Below are 25,234 nucleotides of genomic sequence, written 5' to 3' on the forward strand. Positions count from 1 at the left end.
TTTTTTTCCAGCAAGAACTCATCTATGTGATCATTTAATAAACTCTCCAGTATCTTCCGACTATAGAATTTAAACTAACAGGTCTATAGTTACTTGGCAAAGACTTTGATCCCTTTTTAAATATAGGCACCACATTGGCCCTACGCCAATCCAGTGGTACTATTCCAGCCCTTAACGAGTCCCTAAAAAATAGAAACCAAGGCTTTGAAAATAACGGTTAATAGCTCTAAGCCTGTCAAGCTGTAATGAACAAGCTCCCAATGGAGAACCAACCCCTTTTCCCTCCTCCATTGTGAAAAGTTCTTTCTATGATTACATTGCATGCAACTTGATCTATAAATGAGGGAGAGAATCCTGTAAGTCACCAGACTCCACCCATTCACTCCCCCACCCCCAGATCTTGCTACCTGCAGTGTACACTATGAAGAAACATTTTCCATTGGAGGAGAAAGGAGGAGGGACAGGTATTTATATAATATACCTGTATGTCTAAATTAGCAATTAATTTGCAACCAATTCATTGAAAAGAAGAGGCTATCCTAAAACACAAATTTCTTTGGTTTTGTAGACCTAAATAAGGTCAAATTAAATAAGAATAAAGTTTATTATCTATAAATAGAGCCACTGATTAATAAACTCCCTATTACATTTTTTAAAGCATAAAATGAAAAGACATTGGTATGGCAACTTTTTGTTTATATACAAAGTGTCTGATTCTAATTAATTTAATTAATTAGAGTTAATTTCTTGTGATTTTTCTGGATGAGATGAGAGATTGTCAACCCTCTAGCACCTTGGAAAGTGTATTTGGTCTATCGCCAATTGGAAGAAGAACAACACTAATTTCACCTATCCATTTACTTCCTTCATTTTCTCAGCCTCAGTAGTGTGTTGTTTATATGAATATTTAACTTGCTGATAGAGCAGGATATCCAAGAATGTAAAAGCTTTCCACATTTTTTCCCCAAGGGTCCAACACCTGCAGCTATTTCTGAAATCACAGAAAAAAGACACCTGAATGTTGCTCATGGGCTTGCATGGTCCTATTATGTTGGCTACCTCAAATTTGTTCTTCCAGGTAGGAAACCGTTTTTTTCAATAGAGATAGTAGTGACCATACAACATACAAATAATTATAGGTTCAGAATATGTGGTCATGCACTCTTCAGGATAAATCAAGTTTTTAAGGGGTACACTGATGAAAGCAATGATCGGCAGACATAAATAAGATTTTACAAATAGCTAGTGACTGCTATAACTGCTCGAAAACACCAAATATTGGAAAAATGTGTGTCTGTGTTTATGTCAGCTATGAATGTTTAAATATTTTTTTTAAAGAGTAGAAATAAATACCTGCCCACCGTTTCTGGCAATTCCTACTGCTTTTTTGTGCATGTATTTATGACAGCTCTAGGAGGTTAGGTTGTAGAACAGCTACATTTGGTTGACAATAGGATTCTGAGATACTGGAAGATGTGACATAGCTGTAAAGTAACACATTTTAATTTTTTATGTTCAGCACATGTTTCTGTTATATGACATATTTTGGCAGGTATGACCATAAAATGTAAACTGTAGCTATTATAGGACAAGTCAATACTTTTCTTATTACATGCTGTAACCTTCTGTGAGTTACTCTATAGACTGAGGATAATTTACTGTACTAAAAGAGTTCAGAATCTTAACTCAAAAAATGTTGCTAATTTTTGTTCACTTTAAATTTCCAATTATGTCCTGACACCTTTCCCATGATTGGATAACTGAAGTAAATATTCACACAATTTATTTGAGAGAAGATTCATAACTGCTTTTGTAAATCAGTGGACAGGACTGAGCCTGTTGACAAGTGTTGACATCCCAACTGTTGCTCTGTCTGCAATCAAATGTGTGTTTAAATACAATAATAACATTCACTGCTTTAAGTGGTTCAGAGTTTCAGACTAATACACAATTTTCATTATTTGATTAATTGATTACCACTGTCCACTGACAATTGCTGGTATTTGCATTTTGCATGTTGGTTTAACTATTGTAAATCTGTTTTACAGCCTTAAAGGACTCTGTGAAAAGATTTAACGAAGAAAATAATTTACTGAAATCTTCTGACACTTGCAGACTTCATATCTTGATACCTTTAAGCTGCAAAATTTATGGGGACCTGAAGGAGATAGATGAAAATATTGAATTTGTCAAGGAGATCCCACCACTCTACATTGATCGGGCCGGTATCAAGGGGCGAGTTTTTAAAAACAATGTCTATCGGATTCTGGATGAAGATCAAAGGGTATCTAACACTTTTTAAATACCTGTTGAGCATGACATGAAGATACAGTTAGATAAATGGTTAAAGCCAATGCAATCCAGAACCATTTTAGTTCTTGACTAGACACATAAATTGAATAATAACCTTATATCACTTGGAGATTCAATTTAAGACACACATTAACGTATGTATCCTGTCTCTGCCAAAATAACATACCAGGGATCTTGCTCTGCTACACCTACATGCTGGGATTACTGAGAGCAACTGAACAGAAATGGGTGTTTTTTGACAATCTTTTTCTCCCATACCTGATCATTCTCTATGACCAACCCTGGGCTACAAATACAATATGCCACATTTATAAGTAATGATATGAGCTGAAAAATCTATTGCATTATTTGACTGTTACCATTTCATAAGATAGGGAAGTGACCATTTAATTTTGGTTACAGAAAAACAATCACTTGAGTCACTTATGAATATTGTGGCAACACAGTTCAGGCAAGCAAAAAATTATAATAGAAGTCTTTTGTTGCATTATCGCGGTTGTTACTAGAAAGGTGATGCCATTAGCTCCTGATGGCACCTCCACACATCTATCTAACACATGCTGCCCTAAACATGACATGCAGAAACACGCAGAAATGGTCCAAAATGCACATGCACTCCGTCACACCTGCATAGATGTGAGTGGAGCCTAATCTTTAATATTTCCATACACATAATCATTCATTGTCTGGACATACATTTTGGGTCCTATTAAAAAAAAAAAAAGCTGAATGAATGTCATATTTATCCAGCCATAAAAAATGTTCCCTGTATTTTATCTAATAGGTTTATTACCTATGATCATCAGCTCCCTCTATGGCCATAATGCAATATTTTCCTGAAATATATATATATAGCAGGTTTTCTAGGCCTTGAGCCTAAGGTGGGTCTGCCATTGTTACCGGTAACACTCTCAGCCCATTTGAGCTGTGAACCCAGGTGTGAGAACTGAGACAATGACCATTCTGGCATCTTTGGTTTGTTTTATTGTATTTAGGGGAGGGGAGAAGGGAATGAGTGGGATACTCCTTTGGCTCAACTAGGTACAATTTTGGGACTCTTCTAGAACAATTCCTGTTAGTGCTATCTTGACGCTAGCCAACGCTTCCTGGCGCTTGAATACACTGTATCACTGAAAACTGTGCTGGAACCTCGACTTCTAATTCAGAAGATCCAGGACTGTAGAATACTTGACTTCTGACACTGCTTTGCTCAAAAGTCACTGAACAGCTCCCTCCAGCCCTGTACTAGCTTGAGGCAGCTCTTTGTAAATTCCTGTGCTGTTGCAACTCTCAACCTGTACACTCCACACTGTACACTGACTCTTCAGGGCCCAAACTGCAGGCCTTCAGGGTCTTCAACCTAGGTACCCCCTCTAACACTTCAGGGTCCTCTGATCGGGCACCCCCTTTACCGCTAGCTGACTCTTGGATCCCAGAACCTTCTCCGGAGTGGCCCCTCTGACACTAGGCAGACCCCCAGGGGCAATCCACAGTACTCACGACCTTTGTAGGCTTTCCTGGGACTGGACCCCTCTGACTTTCCGCTGGTTCTTGGCACACCGTATCCCCTTCAGCTCAACTCAGCACCCTCTGGATTCTCAGGCAGCACCCACAGCCATACTCTCCCTCCTGGGACCCTGCTTCCCGCCAAAGACTCTGCGTCATGCATTCCCTTCAAACTTATACACACTCCCAGAATCCTCTGTGGCAGAATCTGCCTTCTGGGGTAGATACAAGCCTGACTGAGCCACTGATTGCGTTTCCTCCACTGCCCTATGAGAATCCTCTCACAGAGCCAGTGGGGAGACTCCCCTCTCAGTAACCTCACCTGGGAGACATGACAGTCCAGCTGAAATTATGGCCCTGCTGTTAATTAGCCAAGGCCCACTATACTTTACCTAGCACCTACCTGTAGGGTGCTACATATATAATAAGCAAAATACTCCGTTTGGACTACTAGATGGATCTAACGATCATACATAATAAACGTATTAGACAAAAATATGTAAAAAATTAATTACAGCTGGGCCAAAGCTTGTGACATTTTCCCAGAATTTTATTCTATAAATAGACCACTTGAAACTTTACCCATAAAGCCTAACCCTTCTTCAGTTTAATTAATTTTCACGTACTGTATTCACACCCAAAGAATGCATGGTACAAATGTTTTTTTTTTCTCACAAGCAAATTAATTTCCTGACAGACTCCATGGCAGCTTACGTGTGGGTTAGTCCCGCCTCCTCCTACCTCATAGGACCCTACTCGATACATTTTTACTCCGTGCCAGAGGCCGTGTTCCTTTTTTGTCCTCCTCCTGAAAGGACTATGGTCAAATCTTACCTCATGAAGATTCCCAATTCAGGCCTGGCGGTCTGCACGTCAGATCCGGTAGTGTCCCCTTCATGTCCAGCACGCCCTAGCTATTAGAGGGGTAGGACACGGGCATGGAGTCAGTTTTCAGAAGAGCTTACAACCCTGGCCAATGGCAGGCAAAGCGACATATGGCCAATCGTCCCAGCTATTAGCGGGAGGTCCATTAATACGCCCCATCGTGTGTGCAGCCGCGGTGTCCGTATGGTCCAAGGTCTGGTCGTGGAAGTGGTGATGTACCCTGCTTTACATTCTATGGCAGCAGTTTGTTTTTGTATATTCTCCTGTTGTTTGTTACTTATCTCTCCCTAGGGCAGTGGTTCTTAACCTGGGTTCGATTGAACCCCAGGGGGTGAGTCAGTCTCGCCGGTTCGGCGGAGGACTCATATGATTCGGGATGACACGCACACCCTCCGCTAGTACCACTTCGCTGTCAGGGACTATTTCTCCAATTTCGGGCGTGTCCTTCCACTCCCACTCCGCGCCGTCATCATGGAAACATACAACATCCCCACAGTACAGAGCCCGGACCTGGCGGAGTGGTTCACATGTCATGTGACACTGACACACTTTGAGTCAGTGCACTGACGGCGAGGACAAGGACAGACTGAGCGGAGTGAGAGCGGGGACTTGGAAACTAGAGGGGAGAGAGGTCCAACTCCTAGGCCTAGGAGGAGGCTTAGTGAGTGGTGGCTCACTCAAGTGACTCACTGAATGAGTCTGACACCAGTCTGGCACCAGACCCAGGCCAGAGCAGGCCGCCCACAGGCCACGCACTACTAGGCCAATGCAGCAGGCAGCCCAGAATCAGGAGGACTAAGGTAGGTAGATGTGGTGGTGTGGTGTTCTCTGCAGAGAAGTGTTGAACTAAAAAGGCGCCCACCCACTATGTATAACAGTTATACACAGTGAGTGAGTGTGCAGTATTGGTATGGCATTTTTTTTTTTTTAAGTTAGGAGAGCCTTTTTTTTGGTTAGTTGGTTGGTAATGCAAATGGTCAGTGCTCAGTATTAATGCAAATGGTCAGTGCTCAGGGCCGGTGCTTCCACTAGGCAAACTAGGCAGCCGCCTAGGGTGCATTGCCACCTAGAGGCGCAGCCATGAGTCAGCACTCACTCTCCGTCATGAATGATCCTTGCTAGCTGAGGGGAGGGACGGCAGTGGGGGTGGAAAAAGGGACAGAGGAAGATGCCAGGTGTCTGGGGCAGTGGCAGAACTACCAGGCCCTGGCTTTCCACCATTGGTGGGGGAGCCCCAAGGGGCAGGAAAGGAGCCCACCGGAGTGCTATCTGCATGATGATCCTCTTCGTCCGGAGCTGAGCGGCCTAAACCCTGGGCGGAAAGTGAGTCTCTATACTGAGCTGGTGGGCAGCCGCCCATTTCCCTGGGTCGGTATAAAGCAGGGAGTGGCGGAGAGCTGAACCTGAGCCGGAGCTCAGCACTGGAGGGCGGCACCTTTACTGGAGCAGAAGAGACAAGGCACCGGAATGGTCTGGGGATGTTGGTGATGAAGGAGGTGCGGAGCTCTTTGACTGCTGCTTCTCCCTCCACCAGGAGCCGGTTGGAGCTGTGGTGAGCACTGTGGTCCAGGAGAGGAGCGTCCTGGGAGAAGGAATAAGCAGGATGACAGTGAAGGAGGGCAGAGTACAGGCCACTCTCTTCATACTGCCCAGTGAGTGTCCCCAGAACAGGGGATCAGGGTCCCTGGGTGTGACATGGAGGATCCCTGGTGTGAAAGAGAATTGGGGTCACCAGGTGTGCCATGGGGAATCGGAGTCACCAGGTGTGACATGGGGGAGAGGGGTCTCAAGTGTAACAGGGGTTCGGGGTCACCAGGTGTGCCATGAGGAATTGGGATCCCTGGGTGTGCCATGGGGGATTGAGGTCCCCAGGTGTGACATGGAGGAACATCAGGGTCCCCAGGTGTGACATGGAGGAACATCAGGGTCTCCGGGTATGACATGGAGGAACATCAGGGTCCCCTGATGTGACATAGAGGAACATTGGGGTCACTGGGTATGACAGCATGACATGGAGGAACACAGGGGTCCTTGGGTATGACATGGAGGAACATCAGGATCAGTGGGTATGACAGCAGTATATGGTGGACTATTGGGGTCCCAGGATGTGACATGGAAAAACATCAGGGTCCCTGGGTGTGACATAGGGGGACATAAGGGTCCCCAGGTGTGACATGGAGGAATATGGGGGTCACTGGGTATGACAGCATTACATGGAGGAACCATCAGATCAGGGTCACTGGATATGACATAGAGCAGTTTTTAACCCCTTCCCTTTTTATTTATTTTTTTGGGGGGGCGCAAATAGCTGATCTTGCCTAGGGCGTAAAACAGTCTAGCAACGGCCCTGTCAGTGCTCTGTATTAATGCAAATGGTCAGTGCTCAGTATTAATGCAAATGGTCAGTGCTCAATATTAATGCAAATGGTCAGCGGTCAGTGTTAATGCAAATTGTCAGTGCTCAGTATTAATGCAAATTGTCAGCGGTCAGTGTTAATGCAATTGGTCAGCGGCCAGTGTTAATGCAAATGGTCAGCGGTCAGTGTTAATGAAAATGGTCAGCGGTCAGTGTTAATGAAAATGGTCAGCGGTCAGTGTTAATGAAAATGGTCATCGGTCAGTGTTAATGCAAATGGTAAGCGGTCAGTGTTAATGCAAATGGTAAGCGGTCAGTGTTAATGCAAATGGTCAGCGGTCAGTATTAATGCAAATGGTCAGCAGTCAGTATTAATGCAAATGGTCAGCGGTCAGTATTAATGCAATGGTTTTGTTCTTTGATGGTTTTGTTCATTTTGTGCACCTATGTATAAATATATACCGTCCTAAATATATACCTATGTTTTGAATTTGAAAAAATCATATTTTATTTTTCCAATTAAGAAGGGTTCGGTGAATGCGCATATGAAACTCGTGGGGTTCAGTACCTCCAACAACTGCCCTAGGGTCTAGTTCGGCTGTGGGATGCACGGCGTTACATTCCACGTCCTTCCCCTCCGCTCCACTGCTTCCTGGTGCCTTCCAGGCTCGATCTGAATCGAGGCTTGGTTTGCACAGGTGGGGGGAGGGGGGGCGGTGACGTTATTCCGGCGGCAAATTCAAATAGCTGTAAGTTTCAGCTGTTTGTGGGTTTGTTCAGCAGTGTTTCCAGCGGCTTCCCCGTGCTCTGCAGGAATCTTTTAAAGGTGAGAGATGACTGTGATTATGCTGAATAGGCTTTCTGCCTGCTCTCTGCATGTCACTCATTTATGGTCTCTTGCAATTTTCCTAAAGTGATATGGATGTCTCACCGCCTCCTGGTTGCCAGCCCTTACATTACAGGTAAGATTGGTTTTATTCCTCTCCCTGTAATGTTTGGGGGTTTTTCTGCTGTTCTGTTGAGTCTTTATTTTCTTTCCTAAAGCCCTTCTAGGTCTGAAAGACATCACTCAGCCCGTGAAGATCAAGATCCTCCCAGATCGCAAACGCGGCATTCATCATCAAGTTCCAGGCTCCATCGGTCGTCCTCTAGGCGCCATGGTGAAGAGTCTGGAGCTACTTCAGGACACCACCACTCTGACAAAAGATCCTGCTGGGGATGTGGGGCACAGGTGCCTGACGGAAGGTCGCTCTGTGAGCCCTGTTTTGCACATGCTGCAAACGAAAGGGAAGACAGCAACCAGCAGATGGAGTCGCTGGTCAGGCGAGTAGTTAAGGAGTCCTTAAAAACCTTGGATCCTGCTCGTGCTGGTACTTCCTCCCCCAGGATGGCGAGTACTCCGGCTGGTGAAAATATTCATATCCCTGGGCCTTCCCAGCACAGTCACTCCTCATCTGACTACTCTGAGGGTGAGCTTGAAGCGGACGACCCTGGTACGGGTTTTGACTTTGAAAATAGCCAACTCACATTTAAAATCACAATCGAGTGAGTTGGCTATTTTTTGTGTAATAAATATTTGGAACGACTACACTATGTTGGCCCCTATCATTTACATGAGCTGTAAAGAGAAAGAGGAGCAGTAAAGGATCACAAGTGGTAAAGATTTAGGAAGCACCCATAAGAAATAGAAAGTGGCATAGGAGGAAATATTGAAGTGGGCACAGTGGAAAAATGTGGCCTTTGCAAGTGGGGTTTCTCCATCAGTGGCATCCAGGAGATCAAAATCACCTCATTCACATAACATCATCAATGCGGGAGAGCCTTCCATGGTGGCTGCAGAGCAAAAATCTCCTCAATTGCCATTCCATCATGCCCATCTCTTGGATCACAGTTACCACAGATGCCAGCAACACCGCATGGGGCGCCCTCTGTCAGACGGAGATAGCCCAGGGCAGCTGGGATTTCCAAGCTAACAGGGTAGTGTCAAATACTCTAGAATTGTGAGCCGTGTTCTGCGCTCTGAAAGCATTCCGTCACCTAATAGAAGGGACTTCTGTGATCCTGAGGATGGACAATACGACCGTGGTCTCCTATGTGAAGCGACAAGGAGGCACTCACAGTTGCTCCCTGTTGAAGGAGGTAGATCCAATCTTATATTGGGCCCAGTAACACCTGGTCAACCTCACTGCAGTGTTTCTTTTCCGGGGATACAGAATGTTCAAGTGGACTTCCTCTCAAGAGTCCGCTTGGACAACAACGAATGGAGCCTTCTCAACGATGTCTTCCAGTGGCTCACTTCTCTGGAATTTTGCCCGGAAGTGAATCTATTTGCATCCCCATGCAATCACAAGCTTCCGAAGTATTATGTGAGGTTCCATTGTCCCCAAGTCTTTGGGACGGATGCTCTGACAGACCAGTGGAGATTCCACTGATCTGGGGCTGCTGTCTTGCGCCTCCTCTGATAGTGAGATAGTGAGGATGACCTTTCTGCCTCCGCTGTCGCGCAAGATGAGGCGCTGGTGGACACGCTGATTGTGTCTGTCCGGGATATCCTAAAGCGGGAGGATGCAGCTGCGGCTGCGACTGCAACTGTTACGCAGGTTGCCGTTGGCGCTTGCAAGCCCTCCAGGGTGACAAAGGTTTTTTCCCTTTCATGCATAACGTGGATGGCTAGGCGCTATCTATTTGAGGAGTCCCTCATTAAAAGAGTGGACGGTGCCGATTACCGTCCTTTGGGGATCTTGTTGATCGTAGGGTGTAGTCTGTGTCTTGCACTATGTTTTCCCTGGCATGGTCTGCCTTCAGACCAGTGTTTACATAGTTACATAGTTACATATGTATAGTTGAGGTTGAATAAAGACAATAGTCCATCCAGTTCAACCTGTGTAGGTGTGTGTGGCCGTAATCATCTCTCATACCCCTAAATGTTCTGATCCTTGAGATGTACGTCTGAGTCTTTTGAAAGCCACCATACTTCCCACAGAAACCACCTCTTGTGGTAGAAAATTTCACAATCTTGTAGCCCTAACAGTAAAGAACCCCCCACGATGTATGCCCTCGAGTCCTCATGCAATCCCTTCGACTGAATAGCTTTTTTTCTATGCTGAGGTCGCCATTGAGATATTTATAAATTGTTATCATGTCCCCTCTCAGGCGTCTCTTCTCCAGGGAGAATAAATCAAGCGATTGCAGACGCTCTTCATAATTAAGGTCCTCCAATCCCCTAATTAGTTTAGTTGCCCTTCTCTGGACTCTCTCCAGCTCCAACACATCCCTCCTGAGGACTGGCGACCAGAACTGGACAGAATACTCCAGATGTGGTCGGACCAGAGTTTTATAAAGTGGAAGGATTATAGTCTTATCTCTGGAATACATCCCTTTCTTTATGCATGCTAATATACTGCCGGCTTTGGCAGCTGCCGCTTGACATTGCATGCTATTGCCTAGTCTATCCTCTACCAAGACTCCCAGATCTTTCTCCATTTTTGATTCCCCCAAGGGTACCCCCCCTAAAGTGTATTGTGCTTTTATGTTTTTGGCCCCCAAGTGCAAAACTATGACGTACCTAGAGATGAGCCTGACACTGTGAGGAAGGCCTCCCTTGCGCCTCTGACTCGGGACCCCTGATAGTGCAGACAGCGGACACCTGAGTGTAGAGTAGCACGAGCGCCTGGAGACTTGCTTGGAGCGGACAAAGGCTACTGGTGAAGGTTGCCAGAGAAGTTTGATGAGCAGGGTGTTGAGCAGGCAGCAGGTGCTGGAAGCAAGGGTTCCTGGGTAACAGGAGGAGCTTCCTATGCAGGATGGACGGTGTAGTGTATTAACACAGACAAGCTGTACAGGTTGCTTCTTTATTCACTGCACATCAGCATGCAACTAACTTCAGCCACACCCAGCTCCCAGACATATACATAATTGTAACATTTTGCAGACAGCAACTTAACCCGTTGCTTACCATACTACATTCCCTCCTCTCTTTGAATAAAACATAACATGCACAACGTATTAATAAGATTAACAAAATGCATGGATGAACAACTAAAAATTTAACCTATAAACTCCTGACTATACACATAGTCCTTAAGGTAGGCCGGTGGATTTGTTGCTCGTTTTTCTCTTGGCCATTCCGATGTGGATGGTTGTGGATTGAAGTCTGGATCACTGGCAGTATCATCACTACTCTTTGCCTGTTCGCCATCTTCCGATACTTGACCTTCTGACTCAATAAATTTCTTCACAAATGAGGAATTACGCACTTTTGTGTGTCCATCTAAATCCTCTAAAACCACTTGAGTACCTCTTTTCTCCTTTACAACATAAGGCTCAGGATCAAAGGACGGAGCCAGTTTGTTAAACCGATCACTTTGAAGCAACACCTTATCACCCTGTTGAAGGCCACTAGGTTGACAATGGCGGCGGTGGTTTGCATACTGTTCAGCCCGGATCTTCCTTTCCTCATCAATATGCCGAAAAGGTTTCTGACTTGTAGGAGGACCCCCAATGTCTGGCAATTTTGTCCTGAATTTGCGACCACAAAGAAGTTCCGCAGGACTAACGCCAGTGACAGTATGCGGAGTTGTGCGATAAGCCAAAAGAAAACACCACAGTTCCTTTTTCCAGTCTCTTCTCTCTAAATGAGCAATCCGCAAAGCTTTCAGCAAGGTTCGATTCTGGCGTTCCACTTCCCCGTTAGCCTGTGGCCAGTATGGAGTTGTACGATGATGTTCAATAGCATTTGATTTCAGATAATCCTGAAATTCCTGAGAAGTAAATTGGGCACCATTATCACTCACAATCCGTTTAGGCAACCCATGAGATGCAAAAATGCTCTCCAACCCCTCAATTACAGTTGATGATGTAGCTTTAGTGAGAACTACCACCTCTTGCCACCTTGAATAATAGTCCACAACAACTAAAAGATGGTGTCCAGATGGAATGTCGCACAGATCAATGGCTAAATCTTCCCATGGTCCCTCAGGTAGAACAGTGTGAGTTACTGGTTTAGGTTTGCTGCCCACCAACTGACATGCTCGACATGAAGAAACCAAACGTTCCACATCCTTGTCAATTCCTGGCCACCAGACTTTCTCACGTAATCTTTGTTTGGTGCGTACAATGCCTTGATGGCCCTCATGGGCTAAATGTAATGTACGTTTCCGTAAATCTTTAGGCATCACAATACGATTGCCACGTAAAACTAGTTGTCCTGCAATACTCAGCTCTTGTTTGATTCTGTGATAGCTTGGGTCACAATCCACCCAAACTCCTTGTCTTACACATTTTCTCAACCGAGCAATTTCCGGATCCACAGATGACAATTCTTCAACCTCCCGCGGTGTCAATGCCTGAGGCATGGCGTTAGTAGCCACAAAACGAATGTACTCTTCTGCCAGGTTATGAACAGGTGCAGAAGACTGAGGCAATCTGGAAAGTGCATCTGCCGCATTAGTCGGTCCAGGTCTGTACCGCACTGTAAAGCGATATGGTAACAATCTGAGAACCCATCTCTCAATTCTGGCGGATGGTTTTGAGCGTGGCGAATATATCACTTCCAGAGGCTTGTGGTCTGTGATGATTTCAAAATCAAGGCCGTAGAGATAGGTGTGAAACCTTTCACATCCCCAAACAGCCAAAGCTTCTTTCTCGGTCTGAGAATAACGTCTCTCTACATCAGTGAGGGATCTGCTTGCATACTGAATAGGCCTGTAATCGCCTGTGCATTGTCTCTGAACCAAGATGGCGCCTAACCCCACAGGGCTAGCATCGACAATAACTTGGGTGTGTGCAGTAGGATTGAAATAAGCCAAAGTTGTGGCGCAAGTCAGCCGTCTCTTAAGTTCATCAAATGCACCTTGTTCCAAAAAGCCCCACTTCCACGGGACTGCTTTGCGAGTCAACACTCTCAAAGGTTCACTGACAGTCGCCATATCTGGAATAAACTTGGCACAGTAATTCACTAGCCCAAGAAAACTGCGTACTTCTGCAGGGTTTTCAGGATTTCTGGCATCAGACACAGCTTTAATTTTACAGTCCTCCGGACCAATGCCCCTGTCAGACAGCACATGGCCCATAAAAGTCATTTTATTCATTTGAAATGTGCATTTCTTCTCATTTAATGTTAACCCTTTCTCCTTCAAGCGATTTAGCACTGCACGGAGACGTTCGTCGTGCTCCTGTGTGTTTGTTCCCCACACAATTATATCATCAGAAATGTTATGCGTGCCTTCACAACCATGTAGCACTTGCTGAATCACATGTTGATAGGCCTCCGGTGCGGACGATACGCCAAACATCAACCTCTTGTATCTAAAAAGACCTTTATGGCTTGCAAATGTAGTGATGACTCTAGATGCTGGGGTCAATTCAATCTGATGATAACCCCATTTCAAATCCAGTTTACTGAAGACACTTGCCCCATTCATTGCATGCAGAACATCTTCAATAGTGGGAATTGGATGTCTCTCTCTCTGCACAGCTTGGTTAGCACATCTCATGTCCACACAAATCCGAATATCTGTGCCCTTTGGTACAACAACTAACGGCGATACCCACGGAGTGGGCCCTTCCACAGGTTCAATAATGTCAAGGTCTAGCAGCTCTGCCAGTTTGTGCTCAACAGGTGATCTCAGGCTATAAGGAAGTCTGCGTACTGGCTGTGCAATAGGCTTTACATGTGGATCAATGTGAAGCTCCAACTGAAAATCCTTTAATTTTCCAAACCCAGAGAAGCAATCTTTAAATTCCTCTTTCAATGCAGAAATAGCAGGAGACACCATATTCACTCTTGCGCTGCCTACATCACGGCCAATCTGTAACACCCCTAGTGCCATTGCGGTTTGACGACCAAGCAGAGGCGACCCTGTGCCATCTACAACATAGAATTCGGTCTGCAATGGAGGACCAGTCTCATGTGTTTGAACAGAGGTATAAAATTTGCCTTTAAGTTGCAGTGGTGTACTGGAGCCATAAGTATAAATCTGTTTAGTGGTGTTACACAATTTAAGGTGATTTTCTCTGCCATTAAGACTGTGCCAAGAAGCCAAGTCCATAACATTGCATGTAGCTCCAGAGTCAATCAACACTGACACATCTGTATTTCCAATCTTAATGGTTAATGTCCCAGCTTGCAGAGAACACAGGGAGAATATAAATTCACAGTCAGGAGCACTCTCTTTATCCCCAGCTATAACATTTACTTGTGCAGATTGTCCTTTGGTTTTGTTATCTCTGGTTGTACTTCTACACACAGCTGCAAAATGACCTGTCTTTCCACAAGCATAGCACGTTTTATTCTGTACCACAGTGCAGTCCTGACTTGTGTGTCCCTCCCTGCCACATTTATTGCAGGTGATATGTAAAGTCCTCTTTGGAAAACTCTCTTTCCTACTCCAGATATTCCTATTATTATAGGTAGGTTTGGAGACTGTATTGACAGATGCAGTGTTCTTGGTTTCAATATGCAGAGCCTGGAGCTCAGACAGTTCAATGGCTCTTGCAATCTCCTGCAGACTAGTAAGTGTGAGACTAGGTTCTCTCAATAATCTCCTCCTGAGGTGCACAGATGTGCATTTCTCTATGACCTGATCTCTGATTATCTCCTCAGTTACAGTCCCAAAATCACAAGACTTTGCCAGATATTTCAGCCTAGTCACATAACTGTCTGTGGTTTCTCCCAGTTCTTGCACAGCCTGTCTAAACTTATATCTTTCATAGGGAATATTTTTCTTTGGCTCAAAGTACTCACTCTATTCATGGCTGTCTCATAGTCTGAATCTTCCCCCGTTGCTCCCAGGGTTTCAAAAATGTTCTGAACTTGAGGTCCAGCTAGATGCAGCAGCATGGCTCTCTTCTGAGCAGGTGCAGTCACTCCAGTGGCTATAACATAGAGCTGAAATCCCTTCTTCCACTTGTCCCAGCGCTGTGAGAGACTAGTGTGGTCTCCAGACACATCAAACGGTCCGATAGCCAGTAAATCCAGAAAGCTAGCCATCCTCGTCGCCAAAATGTAGTGTATTAACACAGACAAGCTGTACAGGTTGCTTCTTTATTCACTGCACATCAGCATGCAACTAACTTCAGCCACACCCAGATCCCAGACATATACATAATTGTAACATTTTGCAGACAGCAACTTAACCCGTTGCTTACCATACTACAGACGGATTCAGGGATGACAGAAGCGTAGTAAGACAAGCCGGGTCAGGAGACAATCGGTAACGTAAGAGCCAGTAGGAGCAGACAGGGAGAGAGGTCACGGGACAAGCCAAGGTCGGTGCAGGTGGAGATCAGAGAATCGTCAGGACAAGCTGGGTCTGGAACTAGGAACAAGATGCAGGTAAACAGGTAACAGGTATCCAAGGCTGAAGACAAAGCAGCACTGAGCCTGTGTGCTGATCCAGCTTAAATAGTGCTCTTCCTTGATGAGAAGGGTGGAGCCAGGATTAGCCTGTGGGTTTAACTCATCCTCTTCGAGAGCCTTCCTGACATGGCCCTCCCCAATGGGCAGCCTCCGGATGCCCAACTGGGCCATTCTTGCTGGGTGGGCCCGGTTGAAAGCCTGTATGAGTCTTTTGGCATGGATGTTTCCTTCAGGTTCCCAGGAGTTGTCTTCAGGACCATACCCCTTCCATTTAATCAGGTACTCAAACTCCTCTTCCCCGTTGACTACCACAGGTTCAGGGGGACCATTGTCCCTTTCAGGAAAGGGGTTCGGTAATGCAGGTTTTAACAGAGACACATGGAAAACAGGGTGGATTTTGAAAGAATCAGGTAGTACCAGTTCATAAGAGACGTCATTGATTCTTCTTTTAATAGGGAAGGGACCCACAAATTTTGGTCCAAGTTTTCTTGAGGGACAGGTAAGTTTCAAATTGGTTGTGGCCAACCATACCTGATCACCAGGTTCCAATATCAACTCTCCCTTTCTTTTCCTGTCAAGAATTTCTTATTATTTTCTTGAGCTTTAGCCATGGTTTCCCGAAGTAACTCAGTGTTGGATGCAAAAAAGTTTACTGTATCCTGGACAGCAGGGACAGGGCATTCAGGTACAGTGGTGATCAGAAAGGAAGGGTGGTAACCATAATTGGCAAAAAATGGAGTCTGCTTGGTAGTCGAATGTTCAGAGTTGTTGTATGCGAACTCCGCTAGTGGCAATAGCGTCACCCAATCATCCTGGGAAAAGGAAGAGAAACAGCGTAAATACTGTTCTAGTGTCTGATTGGTCCTTTCCGTTTGACCATTGGTCTGTGGGTGGTAAGCTGACGAAAAGGACAGTTCAATATCCAATTTCTCACAAAGGGATTTCCAAAATCTAGAGGTGAACTGAACTGCACGGTCGGATACTATGTTGGCAGGAACTCCATGCAGTCTAACAATCTCTTTAATGAACAACTTAGCTGTATCCATGGCCGAGGGGGTGCCCTTCATGGGCAAAAAATGCGCCATCTTGGATAGACGGTCTACCACCACGAAGATGGTAGTGTAGCCTTCAGATGGCGGGAGTTCAACGATGAAGTCCATCGAAATCATTTTCCATGCTCTGTCAGGGACTGGTAAGGGTTTGAGCAAGCCCCAAGACTTAGACCTGGGGGTCTTGTTCCGGATACATGTAACACAAGTTTCAATGTATTTTTTACAGTCCTTCTGTAGATCAGGCCACCAAAAGGTGCGTTGAAGCAACTCAGAGGTCTTATGGACTCCAAAATGACCTGCAAGGGAATGGTCATGGCAGAGACCCAGGACAGGGACCCGCAATCTTTCAGGTACGAATATTTTGTCATTGTGCCATAAGAATCCGTCCTTAACTTGTAAGGACACTCCGGGAAGTGGGGAAATATCCTCAGAGGCCTGTCTGAGCTGTAGCAGTAAGTTCTCTTGTAGTAACAGGAAATTTCCTGACAAGAGAATTGTATCTGGGACTACAGATCTCTCAGCATCAGAAAACATACGGGATAATGCATCCGGTTTTGTGTTCTTTGATTCCGGCCTGTAAGTGACATGAAAGGAAAATCTAGAGAAAAAGAGAGCCCACCTGGCCTGGCGAGGTTTCAAGCCTTTAGCTGCTCGTAAATATTCTAGATTCTTGTGGTCTGTGTACACTAGAATTGGATGGGCTGCCCCTTCTAAGAGGTATCTCCATTCTTTCAGGGCTGCCTTAATTGCCAAGAGCTCTCGATCACCGACGTCATAATTCCGCTCTGCCAGAGATAACTTGCGTGAGAAGAAGGCAACGGGGTGTAACAGAGCTTTGGCTCCTTGCCGCTGCGATAATACTGCTCCTACAGCCGACTCAAATGCGTCCACTTCTAGGACGTAAGGCAGGCCAGGATCTGGGTGCCGAAGGACCGGTGCAGAGGTGAAGAAGGCTTTTAGAGCTTCAAATGCGGTCTGCGCCTCAGGAGTCCACAGGAACCGGGTACCTTGTCTGGTTAATTGAGTGATGGGGGAGATGATTGCAGAGAAATTTTTGATAAACTTCCGATAAAAGATTGAGAACCCTACAAACCGTTGCACCCCTTTCTTATCAGAGGGGACTGGCCAGTGTAAAATGGCAGAAACCTTTTGAGGATCCATTTTAATACCTTCTGTGGAGAGGATCAGACCCAGGAATTGGATACTCTGACGATTGAACTCACACTTCTCAGGTTTTGCGTATAAGCCATGCTGTCTGAGACGGGCTAGGACACTTCTTACGTGTTCATGATGGTCTTCTATGGTGGAGGAAAATATCAAAATGTCATCAAGATAAACAATAACAAATAAGTCCAGAAAATCTCGGAAAATGTCATAAACAAAGTGCTGGAAGGTGGCTGGGGCGTTGCAAAGCCCAAAGGGCATCACTAGGTACTCATAGTGCCCGAAACGGGTGCGAAATGCTGTTTTCCACTCGTCACCTTCCCTGATTCGCACTAGATTATATGCCCCCCGTAAGTCCAATTTAGTAAAAATGGTGGCACAGCGGAGTCTCTGAAACAGTTCTGGCACTAATGGTAACGGGTAACGATTTTTGATCGTAATTTTATTTAGATCACGATAGTCCACACGGGGGCGGAGCGAGTGGTCCTTTTTTTCTACAAAGAAAATCCCAGCTCCTGCCGGGGATGTGGAAGGGTGGATAAACCCCTTTCTCAGGCTATCATCAAGGTATTCCTTTAGTGCTGCAAGTTCAAGCTCAGTGAGGGGAAAACTCCGTCCGAAGGGTATTTCGGCTCCGCGAAGAAGCTCGTTAGGGCAATCGTATGGTCTGTGAGGGGGAAGAGTCTCTGCTCCCTTCTTGCTGAAGACATCTAAGAAATCGTGGTAGGTTGCAGGCACAGAGGAGCACGATTCAATATCAGAGTCTATACACAGTAATGAAGACAGGGGGTCTTGTGGTTGGAAACAACAGAGTTGTTGACAGTAAGATGACTGGAATTTAATCTCCCCTGTTTTCCAATTAATGCAGGGATTGTGTGCCTGCAGCCATGGCATGCCCAGAATGATGGGAAATAGAGGTGAGGTGATGACATCTAGGCGTATTAGCTCCTGGTGGTTACCAGATATGGTAGCATGCAAGAGTTTCTTGTGTGAGGTCCAGATCTGATACGAGATCCATCGGCCAAATGGATAGTCAGTCCCTGTGATCTGGGCCTTAGCGGAACTTTTAGCTGAGTTGCAAATTTCAGATCAATAAAACAGCTACAGGCTCCTGAATCAATAATGGCGGGTGCCTGGAATCTGTAATGAGATAAGAACAGTCAGGTGAGATGAATTGTGGGGGCACAACCCTTGGTTAGTAGAGGAAAGGGTTAGGCACTTACGGCTCTTAGCTGGACAAGACCTCACAAAGTGTCCATCTTCTCCACAGTACAGGCACAAGTTATTCAGTCGCTGGCATTGACGTTCTTCTGGGGTGAGAGAAGGACGGATTATGCCAAGCTGCATTGGTTCAGAAGAGTCAATAGTGGGAGGAGCGGATGCTGAGGGTGTCGGACCAGAAGGTCTGAAGACTCGAGGCATCATCCATATGGGTCGGGATTGACCGGATGATCTTTCTGCACGGCGTTCTCTTAGACGTCTATCAATCTGGATCGCCAGGTGTATCAGGACTTCCAGAGTATCTGGCACCCCTACACGGGCCAATTCGTCTTTCAGAGAGTCAGATAGTCCCATCCGAAATTGGTGGCGGAGGGCAGCATCATTCCAGTTAGTATCAGCACTCCACCTTCTAAAGTCAGTTACATAGTCTTCTGCTGCTCTGCGGCCTTGCTGAAGGGTGTAGAGGGCTGCCTCAGCATTAGTAGTTTTCTGGGGGTCCTCATATAACTGGCCCATAGCTGTAAAGAACAAGGTTAAACTGGATAACCAGGGATCCTTTTGTTCAAGCAAACGGTGGGCCCAGGACTGGGGTTCGCCTTGTAGAAGGGAAATAACGAAGCCTACTTTTTTTTACAGTTAAATTTTTATTTTATTGTTACACATATAAACATCACAAACATTCCAATACAATACATTACTCTGCACAAAGAATAGTTTTATCCGTACCTACTAACACACACAAAAAAAAAAAAAAAAAAAAAAAAAAAAAAAATTCTTAGGGAGAGGGAGGGAAGGGGAATGTCAATAGACCAGTCTTAGAAACAAGGAGAGAAGGAAAAAAAAAAAAAAAAAAAAAAAAATTCTTAATTATAATAATAAGAGCCTACTTATATCATTATGGAACCGGTGACTTTAGCTCACCTACAGCGTCGATCCAGGCTGACCAGACTTTATCGAATTTTTTTGGACAGTTCCTACTACCGTATGTAAAACGGTAGAATGGGAGTGTCTTAGTAATGGCAACTATCCAGGATAATCGGGTGGGAGGTTCGGGTAACTTCCATCGCAAAAGGATTTCTCTCCTGGCATAAAACAGGGTATATGTAATGCACATTTTAGCATATTTATCCGCAGCCAGTTCTGTAAGGTTACTCAATAAAGTTACCTTTGGGTCCAAAGGGATCATAATGTCAAAGATTTCGCCAATAGTATCCGTCACTTCTTTCCAAAAAGTTGCCAGGTCAGGGCACGACCAGACAACATGTAAGAATGTACCTATTTCATGCCCACATCTAATGCACAAAGGATCTTTCGTGGGGAATATCCTGGCAAGACGTTGTGGCGTATAATATGCTCTATGTAAGAATTTGAGTTGTATAAATCTGTCCCTAGCTGCTATCATTGAGGGGATATAATTATTAACAGAATCCTCCCACTCTTCAATAGTCAGATCTGAAATGTCCTCCTTCCATTTATTATAGGTTTTCTCAAGGGACTGACTATGATCTGTTGAGAGTATGGAGTATATAGCAGAGAGAGATTTCCCTATTACCTTAAAAGTTAACATTTTCTCCAAGGGGTCTGATTCCAGGATAACAGGGCCATGGAACTGAGCCCGCATAGCATGACTAAGCTGGCGGTAACGAAACCCCATGGTGGAAGGTAATGAATGGGTGGACTGAAGAGCATTAAAGCCTTGAAGTCTTCCATCTTTAATAACATGTTTCATAGTCACAATCCCTCTAGCAGCCCATAACTGTGGATCAGGGAGATGATATAAATGTTTTAAATTAGGATTACCCCACAACGGAGTGTGGGGAGATATATGCAATGGTGTGTTGTATATCACCCGCGCCCGAGTCCATATCCGCAGGACGGTCTTCATCAGACTGGTTATTTGAGGATGTGCCTGTTCCCCCCGAAAAACAAGATTACTAAGGGCCGCATATGAACCCAATAGTGCTGCTTCTAGTGTAACTGCAGAATTAGTTTTGGGCTGAGAGAACCACCACCGGACCGTCACCAGGACGGCCGCCCAAAAATACAATTTAAAGTTAGGAAGCGCTAATCCTCCTCTTGCAAGAGGAAGGTATAGCGTGCGTCTTGCGACTCGTGGAGTACGCCCGGCCCATACAAAAGTTGTTATAATACTTTCTAATCTCGAAAAAAAGGTTCTAGTCATATCAATGGGGGAGTTACGGAAGAAATACAGAAATTTCGGAAGGTAGTTCATTTTTATTAAGTTAATTCTGCCAACGGGGGACAAGGGAAGCATGCGCCAAGACGCGCACTTTTTATTTAGTTGTAAAACTAAAGGGTCAATGTTATTTTGCTGATATACCTCCAGTGTTGGACCCACTTTGATGCCTAAGTACACCATATCCTGTACCCATTTCAACGGTGTATGAGTATCAATTAAAGATATCGATGGGTGTAGTGGAAAAAGGACGGACTTAGACCAATTAATATTTATACCTGAAAACCGGCCAAAGATGTCAAATAATTGTAAGGCCCTATGTAATGATGTGGATGCATCCGCCAAATAAATCAAGGTGTCGTCTGCATATAAAGACAACTTCTCTTCAATGACCCCTACCTTAATGCCTCGGACTTGTGGGTCCGCCCGCAACATAATCGCTAGCGGCTCCAAAGCTAAGGCAAACAAGGCTGGGGATAACGGACATCCCTGTCGGGTACCCCTCAATAGAGGGAATTTATCCGATAGAGATGTATTAGTACGAACTCTAGCTGTAGGGTTCTCATAGAGAAGCTTAATCCATGAGACGAAATTAGGGCCAAACCCGAAGCTAGATAAGATCTTCCAGAGAAATGGCCACTCAACAGAATCGAATGCTTTCTCGGCGTCGAGGGAGGCGACCACACCTGTTCCTCCCCCCGACGCCAAGGCCATATGTGTGAACAATCTCCGGATATTAATATCAGTACCCCGCTCAGGTATGAATCCAGTTTGGTCAGGATGGATCAATCCTGTAATAACACTATTAAGTCGATTGGCCAAGACTTTTGAAAGGATCTTCCCATCAACATTTAATAAAGAGATAGGTCTGTATGATGAACATAGTGATGGGTCCTTCCCTGGTTTAGGGATCACAACAATAACCGCTTCGCTCATTGTTTTAGGGAGTTCCCCATCCTTTAGAGATCCTAGAAGAGTGGCTAATAAATATGGGCCCAAAAGGTCCATATGTGCCTTATAGAATTCAACAGGAATTCCATCCGGTCCTGGTGTCTTATCGGGTTTTAGGGAGGCCACCACTTCCTGGATCTCCAAAAGAGTAATAGGGGCGTCTAGTTTGGCCCTATCTCTATCAGTTAAGACTGGAAAGTCCACTGCCTGTAGATAATGATCGAGTTCATCTCCTGAATAATTAACCTTAGTATTATATAGGGCTCGGTAATAATCAGTGAAGTTGTGATTAATAGTTTCTGGATTAGAGTGAAGAGTGCCTGATTGATCCTGAATATGTGCTATACTATACCCACTTGTCTGTTCCCTAGATATTTGCGCCAGCATTTTACCGTTATACTCGCCATGTACAAAAATATGTTGGGCTTGAGAGAGCAGTTTTTTCTGTGTAAGGGCTGTTCGTATTCCCATTACCTCCTTAGTCAAGGATTGAAATCGTGTATAATGAGTGGGGTCTCTAGTTTGGACATATAGATTTTCCATATCTCTAGCTTCCTTTTCTTTTTGCAATAGGTTTGTTCGCCTATATCGTTGGGTCTTCCCAATAGCTGTCTGATAATACCCCCGGGTGCAAACCTTAAAAGCTTCCCAGACCATGGCCACTGATGACGTACCCGGATTTATCTCCCAAAAGGCCGCTATCTGGGGTTCGACTAAGGGGTTTATATCAGAATCAGCGATCCAATATCTGGATAAGCACCATAATCTATGAGAGGGGTTACCAGACAATTCCATTTTTAAGAGAAGTGGGGCGTGGTCGGATATCCCTCGAGGAAGAACCCGAATCTCCCGGACCTGAGATAGTAATGACCCACTTGCAAACATTAAGTCAATTCGAGAAAGGGTTTTATAAGTGGCGGAGTGGCAGGTATATTCCCTAGCATGGGGATGGTGCCAACGCCATAGGTCTGTCAACCCATAGATCTCAGCCCATTCAGTGAGATCTGATCTAGAGGAAGAATCTCCAGTCATTCTATCCATGTTCGGATCTGGGACCATATTAAAATCACCCACAATGAGTATATTATCATTCTCAAATTTTGCAATTTCTTTAAAAATTTTATATAACAGCCTGATTGAGGCCGGCGGAGGTATATATAACCCTACCAGCAATAAAGTAAAAGATGATATCTGCAGATTGAGTAGAACAAATCGTCCATCCGGGTCCGAGAAGTGACCCATTAGTCTGAACGGGAGAGACTTGTGGATAAGAACGCTGACTCCCCGAGAATACGTAGAAAACGTAGAGTGGTAATGATGCCCAACCCACGGTTTCTTAAGAGCCAGCGTTCGAGTACCCAACAAGTGAGTCTCCTGCAGGACACATATGTGGGGCTTAAACGCTTTTAAATATTGAAACACTAAAGAGCGTTTCTGTGGGGAATTCAAACCTCTAGTGTTCCAGGAAATCACCCTTAAAGATTCCATATCCACTCAAAAAACAATGTATACAGCATAGTAACAGAAAAGGGGAAAAAAAAAAAAAAACAAAAAAATACAGTAAATACAATAACAGAGTAATGATTCAAACATCCCCATCCCCCCCACCCCACCCATCTCCCCGAAATTGGAGAGGGTTTGTATCCCACCCACCGCGGACCTCATAGTCCACCCTAGGGGGTAAGTGTCAAAAAAGGACTTCAGTGGCCTCGAGTGAAAAGGTCCGGGGTTGCAGCGCAAAATAAAGTTCACAGGCGTTTTGGAAGGACCTGAACTTGCTGCGATCACCAGAGAACTTTTCCGGGGTAGGTACACGAGGTTCTGGAGGCAAAACCATTACTGTAGGTGCAGCAGGAGATCCCCCCTGGGCGTTTGAAGAGGAGGCTGGCGGGGTAAGTGACTGGATCTGTTCTTCAAGTCGGGTGTAGCCTTCTTGTAAGTCTTTGACTGATCGGGTCAGTGCCGCCAGGTGATGACATAACTCGCCCATAGGGGAGGTTCCTCGGTCAGGCTCAGACATCTGGCTGCTTTGTACTATCACGTACCTGGAGATGAGCCTGACACTGTGAGGAAGGCCTCCCTTGCGCCTCCGACTCGGGACCCCTGATAGTGCAGACAGGGGACACCTGAGTGTAGAGTAGCACGAGCGCCTGGAGACTTGCTTGGAGCGGACGAAGGCTACTGGTGAAGGTTGCCAGAGAAGTCCGATGAGCAGGGTGTTGAGCAGGCAGCAGGTGCTGGAAGCAGGGGTTCCTGGGTAACAGGAGGAGCTTCCTATGCAGGATGGACGGATTCAGGGATGACAGAAGCGTAGTAAGACAAGCCGGGTCAGGAGCCAATCGGTAACGTAAGAGCCAGTAGGAGCAGACAGGGAGAGAGGTCACGGGACAAGCCAAGGTCGGTGCAGGTGGAGATCAGAGAATCGTCAGGACAAGCCGGGTCTGGAACTAGGAACAAGATGCAGGTAAACAGGTAACAGGTATCCAAGGCTGAAAACAAAGCAGCACTGAGCCTGTGTGCTGATCCAGCTTAAATAGTGCTCTTCCTTGATGAGAAGGGTGGAGCCAGGATTAGCCTGTGGGTTTAACTCATCCTCTTCCAGAGCCTTTCTGACAAAAACCTTACACTTCTCCACATTAAACCTCATTTGCCATGTCGTTGCCTACTCAGTTTTTTTGTCCAGGTCATTCTGCTTCATGTTGTGCAGTTATTGCCCTGCCCAATTTTGTGTCATCTGCAAAAACTGATAGAACTACTGATCCCGTCCTCAATGCTGTTTATGAATAAATTGAACAAGGTTGGTCCCAGGACCGAGCCTTGGGGGACCCCACTTACCACCTCAGACCTGTCTGAGTATGCGCTGTTTATTACCGCCCTTTGGACACGCCCTTTTAGCCAGTTCCGTATCCAATAGCAAACCCTGCGGTCGATGCCTGCAGACCTTATTTTATAAATTAAGCGCTTGTGGGGAACTGTATCAAACGCCTTAGCAAAATCCAGGTATATCACATACACTGGTCTCCCCCTATCTAGCTCACAGCTCACCTCCTCGTAGAATGTTAAGAGATTGGTTTGACAAGAACGCCAATTTGTAAACCCGTGCTGATTACAGCTGATGATGTTGTTGTCTTTAGCAAACTCTACGATATAGTCCCTTATCATCCCCTCCAGAAGTTTACATACTATCGATGTCAGACTGACAGGCCTATAATTTGCCTCTGCCCGTTTTT

General features: G+C 45.4%; 1 protein-coding gene across 1 annotated transcript in view; it reads left to right on the forward strand.

The window, feature by feature from the left end:
• STING1 (stimulator of interferon response cGAMP interactor 1) overlaps positions 1 to 25,234 on the forward strand; it is a gene marked incomplete at its 5' end in the record, with an annotated part of 206,211 nt that overhangs the window by 100,194 nt on the left and 80,783 nt on the right. The window contains 2 exons of the mRNA XM_082255918.1: positions 970 to 1,078; positions 2,049 to 2,284. Coding sequence (XP_082112044.1) covers positions 970 to 1,078; positions 2,049 to 2,284 — 345 coding nt within the window. The remainder of the gene's footprint in view (positions 1 to 969; positions 1,079 to 2,048; positions 2,285 to 25,234) is intronic.

This window comes from Pelophylax lessonae, assembly GCF_965119305.1.
Source record: "Pelophylax lessonae genome assembly, chromosome: 4".
In the NCBI taxonomy this organism is placed as follows: domain Eukaryota; kingdom Metazoa; phylum Chordata; class Amphibia; order Anura; family Ranidae; genus Pelophylax; species Pelophylax lessonae.